At 49.3% G+C, this 9,304-nt stretch overlaps 1 protein-coding gene across 1 annotated transcript; it reads left to right on the top strand.

Moving 5' to 3' along the window:
- Window positions 1-873: 873 nt before the first annotated feature.
- ENH_00064090 (ATP-binding cassette sub-family F member 1, putative) lies at window positions 874-7,706 on the top strand (the record flags this gene model as incomplete). Its single annotated transcript, XM_013577243.1, has 17 exons — window positions 874-964; window positions 1,233-1,336; window positions 1,680-1,761; window positions 1,931-1,981; window positions 2,366-2,505; window positions 2,653-2,752; window positions 3,024-3,132; window positions 3,378-3,472; window positions 3,734-3,840; window positions 4,001-4,123; window positions 4,500-4,745; window positions 5,104-5,285; window positions 5,526-5,820; window positions 6,227-6,402; window positions 6,584-6,743; window positions 7,270-7,314; window positions 7,524-7,706. 17 exons carry the CDS (start codon window positions 874-876, stop codon window positions 7,704-7,706), a joined length of 2,289 nt encoding a protein of 762 aa, XP_013432697.1.
- Between the last annotated feature and the right edge of the window lie 1,598 nt (window positions 7,707-9,304).

The following is a 9,304-nucleotide window of genomic DNA, read 5'->3' as shown; positions in this document are numbered from 1 at the left end:
GGACACCGGCCTGCATGTCAGGGGCGGAGTTGGAAAGCGGAAAAAGAAGTTCAGAGTCTTGATGTGGCAGCTTGAGTACGAATTGCTTCTTTTGCTGCAAAGAATTAGAGAATAATGTGAACAGAGTGGCTGCGCAGCAGCCAACAGTTGGGACTGCAGCACAGAGAAGTTTTGGCGATTTTTCACGAATTTGCCAGAGTTCAATAAGCACTGGGCTCCTTTTCAAGGCCAAGAAAGGCATGCAACGTGGCTCCAGAAAGCTCTCAGCAGCAGAGAGGCAGAGATAGTGCAGCAGAGTCCTTGTGTGTCCTGCTGCTGCAGCAGCAGCAGCAGCAAATGCATGCAGCGCTGAAAGAAGTTTTAATTTAATTAACTTTAAAGCAGCTGCTGCTGCTTGCTGCAGCCAGGCTCGGAGTGGGGCTGCAGCCCCGAACGCCGAAGGCCGCAGCCTCCCTTGGCCTGACTTCTGGGGAAATGAAATAATAGTTTTTTCTTTAATGTTTGAAAAAGGAAAAACAAACTTCGCCGAAGTTTTTTTCTTAGAGCGGATCGCAGCAAGCCTAGTGGCTGCGTTGTGACAGCCTTCAGACCCGGAGGCGGGCGGGGCCAGTCGACTCTGCAGAGAAAACCCTAAACCCTAAACCCTAAACCCTAAACCCTAAACCCTGCGCAGGCCGGGCCAGCGGAGCAGCCGGGCGCGCGAGGGATGCGCCTCGCCGGCAGCAAGCGCTAAACCCTAAACCCCAAACCCCAAACGCTGAGTCCTAAACCCTAAACCCCAAACCCCAAACGCTGAGTCCTAAACCCTAAACCCTAGCGGGAGAGCGGCCGCAGCTGGGAACTCGCTGAAGACTGCAGCAACAAGTCCAGAGGATGGCGGGGCCTACAGAGGAAGCTGTCAGTGAAATTCTGCAAGAAGTGACACAGGGAAAGCTGGAGCCAACGACGGCGGAGTACCTCGTTGGTAATTTGCTGCGCTGCTGCTGCTGCTGCTGCTGCACTGCGCGCTGCTGCTGCACTGCGGGCTGCTGCTGCACTGCGGGCTGCTGCTGCGCTGCGCGCTGCTGCTGCACTGCGCGCTGCTGCTGCACTGCGGGCTGCTGCTGCACTGCGGGCTGCTGCTGCACTGCGCGCTGCTGCTGCACTGCGCGCTGCTGCTGCACTGCGGGCTGCTGCAGCACTGCAGCTGCTCCTTGTCAGTGTCTTCTCCGATTCTGTCTTCGACTCTGCAGGCATGCTGCAGGCGGAGTTGCCGAAGACAGCGGAGGAGGCGAACGAGCTGATCGGCCCCTTTCTGGTGGACGTGGGGCTGGCGAACGAAGAGCCCGAGGCGCTGGTAAAGTCCCATTCAAGTTTTTGCTGCTCTTGGCTTTCAGTCTTGTAGCTGCAGAGCTTATTAAGACCCGTTTAGCTGTTTGTTACTGAGCTGCGCCAGCAAAAGATCACTGCAGAGGAGTGCACAGATGGACTGGCAAAGACTCGCGCCAGCCAAGTTTCCAGCAGCAGCAGCAGCCGCAGCAGCAGCAGCAGCAGCAGCAAAGTGTTAGAGCAAACGACAGCAGCGACAGTGGAGAAATAGCAGCAGCAGGGAAGGCATGAACAACATGGGAGGCAGCGCGAGCAGCAGAAACTGGTGGCACTGATGGAAATCTGGAGTGTTGGGTTGTGAAACTTCGCAGGTCATTTGCGAAGAACTTGTGCAGAAGCTGAAGACATTATGTAAAGCCACAGAACCCGCTGAAGACGTCCGGGAGCAGCCCGGTGAGCAGCTCACTTAATCTGCACGAAGTTGGGCGCCAACACCAGACTCGCAGTCAAACGCCCGCAGAATTGGTTTACTCAGCTAGGCCTGCCAATTAAACTTAAACTGGCCAATTAAACTGCCCTTTCAAATGTTGCAGCGCCTGGGCTGCCGTTTGGGACTTTGCAGAACAACGGGCGCCGGTCCGCCTGCAAGACTTGATGCAGAAGAGAACGGAGGGTACGGCGCCGAGTTTTGCCTTGCATTTGAGTTCGGCTACATTTGTATTTGTGTGTTTGTGCTGTTATTTATCTTCTCTTGTTTGCATCTGCGAGCCCTGATCACCTGTCGAGCGGGAGCACATTGAGTGAAGCACTTTGCACTAACTTCTTACCTGTGAATATTTTCCTTTTTTGGAAGCCGCCAGCTTTTGAATTTGTTCGCCTATTTTTCTCCTTTGACGCGTGTCATGCGTCTATCTCTTCTTCTTTCGCCTTCTTCCCGCAGTTGGTTGGTTCTTTTCTTTTCCTCCAGTTTGTGAGCCGCTTGTTCCACTTCAATTGACTGCATGGCACATTGAATTCGTCCTCGCATGAGCAATTCTGTATGTGATATCTGCCGAAGGCGATTTTAGCGATCCGTTTCTCGGGATTCAGCAAGACGCAGCGATGGTGAATTACAACGCGCCGGTCTTTGACGGGGACTCTGCTGCAGCTGAAGCAGCTAAACAGCAGCAGCTGATGCAACAGCGCAAGCAACAACAGGTATTCTTGTGCATCCGTTTGTGTTCCATGCTAAACTCTGGCTCTCTTGCGGCCCGTGAACCATCTGCTGCACTCCAAAACCTGACACTTCACATGCATCTGCTGCCGTGATTGATTTTTAGCCTTGTGCCTGCGATGGCGCTGCAGCGAGAGAAACAGATGCGACTGCTGCTAGAGTGGGAGAAGAACAAACCCCCACTTCCGCCCCCTAAGAAGCGTCACGGCGATGTTCAACTTAAACGCAGCGGTGAGCTGCATCCCTTATCTGTTCAGGTAGTTTTGCCGTTGTGTCAAATTTATGCCGTTTCCTTCGCTTATCTTTACGCTAAATTTGTACCAAAAAATGAGGGGAGAGTTGTGTTCTTCAGTGTAGTGGTGTGTCCCGATAGCTGAGTAGAATGCGTGAAAGTTAGCGGTTCTGCATTTCCCTCAGGTCTTGCGGTGCCGTCGAAGGCGAGAGCGCCTGAGTTGGCATTGGCCGTATGTTAAGAGCGCATGTTCTTATGATCTCTGTGCAGCTGAAGGGATTTTGGTCGATTCATTTTCAATTGCGGTGGCGGGCAGGCAACTGCTTGTTGACACGTCCTTGAAATTGATGAAAGGGAGGCGGTATGGCCTCATTGGCCGGTGAGACTTCTGAGCACTTTGGCCCTTGTTACCTTGTCCCCGTCATAGCATTTGACTGGGCACTTTGTTGCTGCGCCATTTCTTTTATTCTTGGAGGTGGCACTGCTACACTAAACTTGCTTTATCCATTGGACTTCAAATTGGAATTGCAATATCGGAGACCGCATGCTCTGTCTCCCTCCTGCGACTCTTGGTCCCCGTAACTTTGTTTAATCACCCTGTGTACCCATCGAGTTGTGCTGCAGCAACGGTATTGGGAAAAGCACATTCCTCCACGCGCTTGCGCGTCACGATATCCTTGGTGTGGACCCGGATACAACAATAACCTGCGTGGAACAAGGTGTGTTTGCCGTCACCTTTATTTCCTGTGTGTTCTGCCTAATCTCGCCTAGCGTAGCATATCTGTAAATATTCGACACTTGTAGTATCCAGCGCCCCCACCATATGTGTTTTGTGCTCGTCGCTTGAAATTCAAATAGGCACACTAGTCTTCACTAGCCTTCAAAGGGATGGAAGAATATATTATGTCCCTATAGGCCTCAAGACTATTCAATTTATTTCTTGAAGTTGAGTGAGCCTGTGTGCGCTTTGCGCATTTTAGAGTATCGCTTTGGCGATGAGACGGTCCTCGAGGCAGTCTTGGCAGTTGACGAGGAGCGTAAGAAATTGTTGGAGGAGGAGGAGCTCCTGCAACAACAGGGTCAATCTGTGCGTTCGCTTCACCTGTTTCTTAGCCTCACCTCCTCTTTATGAGTGGCGTGTAACGGAGAAGAGTAGCTCATGTTTACATGCGCAGATAACGAAGATATCATTTGTACTCATAGTTGCCTACGAGTAGTGCGTTGCGTTGTGGCGGCTTTTGCTACAGGGTGCAGCTGCTGGGTTTCGCCTCGCGGCAATCTTCGACCGTCTGCAGGAAATTGGGGCCAACGAGGCCGAGGCAACAGCAGCCATGATTCTCAGCGGTCTTGGCTTTGACACAGAGATGCAGGCAGGACTTTACTATAGTTGAAAAGGATCACGTTTCACTAGCCGGCTCTAAGCTTCTTTACTCTTTACATTGTCGCCGATACCGCACTAAACTTCGGACGATAAGCCTCTACACTATTACACACTGCGGTTGACGCATTAGTCGCCACCGCAAATTCTACTGTGGCAGGACTTTTCGGGTCATTTCTGCGGGTCTCCAGTCTAGTCTGTTTAGCCGCACTACTTTAACTAAACGAAGCACGCAAATATTTCCAATTAGTTCTCAGAGGCGTTTGTGCATTAAACGATCGATTAGAGATTTATGTAAAGATATCAGCCGAAACCACTCATTAAACGTTAAGCTCCTGTTACACATGTATGTTGGCTGTTTTATGCAGCACACGAAGGTCTCAGCTCTGAGTGGCGGCTGGCGCATGCGGGTGTGCTTGGGTCGCGCTTTGTTTGCGGATGCCGATGTGTTGCTGTTGGACGAGCCAACTAATCACTTGGACTTGAAAGCCATCAACTGGCTCACGGCGTATCTTGTGGGCGACTCGAAAGTCCTTGGTGGCGAAAACGCGTTGCGGCTGTCGAGGGACAAGATCGTTATTGTTGTTAGCCATTCGAGGGATTTCCTCAACGATGTGCGCAACTCCACACGGATATATCTGCGGTAGACTTTTTTGATCTGGGAAGGCGTGTCTAGGGGATGCATTCGCTAAATGTGCAGTATTGTATGCGTGCGACATTGTGTTTGCATGGGCTTAACTTGTATTTATCCACATTTACGCTAGCCTGGCTTTTTTTGCCTAAGTGATCTATGCTGCGTCCCGTTTCAACTCTAAACTGGACGTGTTTGGCTTGTATTGTCTATGGGCACGTAAGACACATTAATGCAGGCAAAGCATTTGCATGCGAGGACATCATGCACGATTTGGGCGCGTGTTGGCCGATATTAGCGTACCCATATGTCTTCAAGCGTTTTTCCGTGCGCGTCGTCAGGTTTGCACTGATATGATTCATTTCACAAACCAAAAGCTGAATTACTACAAGGGGGACTTCGACACATTTGAAAGCGTGCGCGCAGCGCAGCAGTTACAGCAGCAACGACAAATACAATCTATTGAAATGAAGCAGAAGCACATCAAGTCCTTTATTGACAGATTCAGACACAATGCGAAACGGTAGGGCTTTCTTTTCTTTTTGAAAGGCGCTTGGCACTTCTTTGCAGCGCCGTGCAGTGCATTTGTGATGCATCTGCTAAGTATTATTTTCCGCCGGCCCTGCTTTCATTTTCCTCTGCCATTTCCTTGCCGTTCCCTGCCCTGCAGTGCCCATCCCTATCTGTGCTGCTCGCTCAGCGCACAACTTTTTGCGTTCACACCATGTATGTAGTGTATTTGACGTGCGTTTGGAATACTCAGCGCTTGCCTTGTGCAGTCTCGCATCAAAGCCCTGAAACGACTGCCCATGCTAGAGCAAGTAGCTGAAGATCCTTCTCTGCGTTTCAAGTTGAAGGAACCGGAGCCTCTTTCGCCTCCCTTGCTCCAACTGGTCGATGTCACTTTTAAGTACAAAAAGAGAACGAAAAAGTCGCCCACAAACTTCGGCGAAGAAAGTGAAAGTACAAAGCCTAATGGCGACACCTCGGATGGTTCTGATGAATTGCTCATTGTGAGAGATTGTCAGCTCAATGTAGACATGGACTCACGCATTGCAGTAAGCTCAAAACAAAGCATCTTCCGCACGATCGTTCCCTCGCCTTACATCGAGAGGAGTCCCTTTTATGGTGCATGTATTTCCGTACATGTACTTGCAGCTTGGCTCAGCGATAATGCTTCTGCTTCTGGCTCGGTTCAGTGTCATTGCGTCTGTGTATTTGTTTCCATGAGTGGGTTCATTTGTTTTCATCTGCATGGGTACTGTTGTGACACAGATCAAGCCAGATAGTTTTTCCATGCCCCACATCGTCTTAAGCTGAATGAACTGTCATAATTTGAATCAGGCTCACGCCTCAACCTTGCATTGTCACTGTAAGCTCAGCGTTTCCAGATCGAGAAGTGCATTTAGTCCTTGTGGGGCTCCACTGTAGTTTGTTTTGTCCAGCTGTGGTATGCTCGCACAGATTTGTGGGCTTAACGGCAGCGGAAAAAGTACGCTGCTGAAACTATTAGTGGGACAGAACGAATGCTGCGAAGGCCAAATCAACCGTAGCGGCAAGCTGCGCATTGGATACTTTACACAGCAGCACGTTGACCAGCTGGATTTGACGCTGAACGCTGTGCAGAGCTTGCAACTTAAGTGAGGCATTTTGAGCTGACAACGCCTGAAATCCTAAAACCAGAATCGTGAGGCCCACAGGTATACAAGGGAGATAAGACGTTCACCATGTGTGTTTTATGGTCTATTCGCCGCAACTTATCAGTTTTTTTCTGTCTAGTCTAATTCGTTGTCGTCGAGGTGGTGGTCATGGCTTTTTCAGATACCCCGAGGCGGACCTATCTGATGAACAAGCGCGAACGTACCTGGGCCAGTTTGGCATCAGTAACATGTTGGCTCTCGAGCCACTTTATATTCTTTCTGGAGGCCAGAAAAGCAGAGTTGCGATCGCGTTGATGGCTTACAACAATCCACACATCCTTGTAAGTGAACACACAAATTCGGGCCGTCGCTCCACACCCTTGTAACACGCCTGACTACCTCGTGTTGAATTCGGGTCTTGTGTGTTTAGTTGTCTCTTCTTGTGTTTATGCTTGCGTGGACGTTTCTAGCTATTTGTCTTTATGTTCATGTTTGCATGGTTGTCTGCATCTGCAGATCAACGCATAGTTGAACGGATGCATGCTTTGAAGTACACATGCACACCATAGGCTTCTGCATTATGCAAAATATTGAGTTTTGTGGGCAGCTATATTTATGCCTAAGTCAACGTACCGGCTTGTTGCGATGTAATTTATTTATTACTGGCACTTGCGCCTGTGCACGTTTCTTTTGATTTCACCCTTATGCCGAGTTCCAGTGTACCTAGCAGCACATGCGGACACGTACTCTTCTACAGGCACAACGCACAGGAGCATTTTCCGTGTCTTGCGATACTCCTGACATGCCTGTACGTCAAATACATATGGCTTTATGGCTTGTCTCTTGTCCTTTTTCTCTTGCCTACAGCTCCTAGACGAACCGACGAACCACTTGGATTTAGATGCTGTGCAGGTCAGCCCTTAGACCTGAAGCCTTAATTATGGTGCATGCTTCTGCAGTAGGTGTAGCGAATAGGTGACAAAGTATCAAATGAATAGGAAGAAGGCTTTGGGGTTCCAGCCAATGCAGAGTCATGCATTGCTAGCTGAGCTAGCACTTAACCTGCTGCCTTGTCTACCTGCGCGAATTCGCTCTTTTTTGTACTTGTTGCGTGATTTTAGGCGTTGATTGTGGCACTAAATGAGTACGCCGGTGGCGTTGTTGTTGTCAGCCACGACAGTCACCTTCTTTCTTGTGTGGCCGACGAGATATACACGATGGATAAGGAGTCAAAACGGCTCATTCGTTTTAATGGAGACTTTATGGAGTACAGAAAGCAGCTTTTGCGCAGCCTTGCGCATTGATTTTAGCCACAAATTTGAAATAGACAAAGCTGGGGCGCAAGCAACACGGCTGTCACCTCCTGGAGCAGCAGGTGGTGAATCCATCAGCTTTGTTTATTTATTCTTTTACATGGCCTGCTGGCCGATCTTCGAACTTTTGAAGATCCTGAAGAGTTGAAACGCGTATACTGCGTTGGATAGACCTGTACCTAGTGAATAAAAGCCCAGAAACTTCCCTTTGACTGCCTGTATAATAAATTGTGCCTGAAGTTCTTCACCAGTAATGAGTTCCTGATATATGGATGAAGAAGACCTTACAGAAGGGGACATCAACGGCAACAAGACAATCTGAGAGCGGTGTGGAGGCGCACAATGAGACACAGTCTGTCATGGTGCTGGATGGCGCGGCAAGGGATTTCCTGCGTTCTCTTTTGCAAATCGCACGCATATTTGTGCGGTGTAATCTCTTTCTACATTACTGCAAACTTCTAAGTTGAGGACCGCAGGAAATCTAAATGAGAGAGAAATACAAGCGGGCTCTTTATTTCCGCCCTCTCCTGTAATCCCCCTTGGCAAACTTATTCTCTCTTTTCCGGCCTCTATGTGTGTTCAACCTATGTACGGCTTCAAGGAAGTGAAGCGTCACCAGGACACAGCTGAAAGCAGCAAGCGCAAGCGGTGAACAAGATTCCGTTGTGTGTATGGTAGTGCATATCGCACTACATGAAGAAACTTTACACAAAAGCGTATACTGCGTGTGCGCAGATCTAGCTCCTTAAACTCTGAGTCGCGTTGCTACTCTTCTGGGCCACCACTCTTTCCCCCGTATCACGTAAAGCTGCGCCAACTCAGGCGTGGAACCATGACGTTGGAGGTACTTCATTCGTTTGTAGTTTTCAGTTTAAGCTGTTCTGTGCCCAGTCAAGATATAGTATGAATTGCTTAGTCCAAAGCTGACTCCTAGAGACAGAACCGCCATCACCGGTTGGGCATTCGTGAGCTCATGCTTTTGGCTGCTCCCTATATTGATATTTATAGTTAAAATTTTAATAAAGGAGGTGCTCTGGAGTCTGGAGACCGACTGGAGGACTAAGTGTAACAGGAGAGCCACGAACTCACCGGCAGCCCAGAGCGCACCGTAGTCGTTCAAAAACGAGTGAGACTGCAGCTCAGTTGCTTAAGTACTTTACTCATATATAAAAAGGCAGGTGTGCATATGAGAGCCTTTTAAAATAAAGAGGCCTAAGCGTCTCAAAGTACAGTTTGTCATTTTGAGTACTTTGAGGTGCCTAGACAGCGGGCCGTTGGCCGCCACGAACAGCTAACAGTAAACGCATCAATGGGAACCCCCTCCACATATACGCTTGTTTCATTCAAGTGTGCTCATATTAAACTCGATGCAGCTCCACTGTACATCACATTTAAATATCAAGGAAACGTCAAATGGCTTTTCATTTGGCACCCACGGCTCAGCAAAAGTTTAGCGATCAGTAGAGCCGCCGACTGTGGGGGCTTCTGAGAAGCCCCAAAGCTACCTTTGTTTCTTATTCGTTATCTTTGCCATACTCTGCATGCATGAGCTCCAACTGTCGCTCTGACGCCTCTGGAAGTGTCTGCCA

This window comes from Eimeria necatrix, genomic scaffold (genome assembly GCF_000499385.1).
Source record: "Eimeria necatrix Houghton genomic scaffold, Enh_scaff57, whole genome shotgun sequence".
Lineage (NCBI taxonomy): Eukaryota > Apicomplexa > Conoidasida > Eucoccidiorida > Eimeriidae > Eimeria > Eimeria necatrix.
The sequence above is the reverse complement of the archived record's forward strand: the minus strand, read 5'-3'. Positions and strand labels throughout refer to the sequence as shown.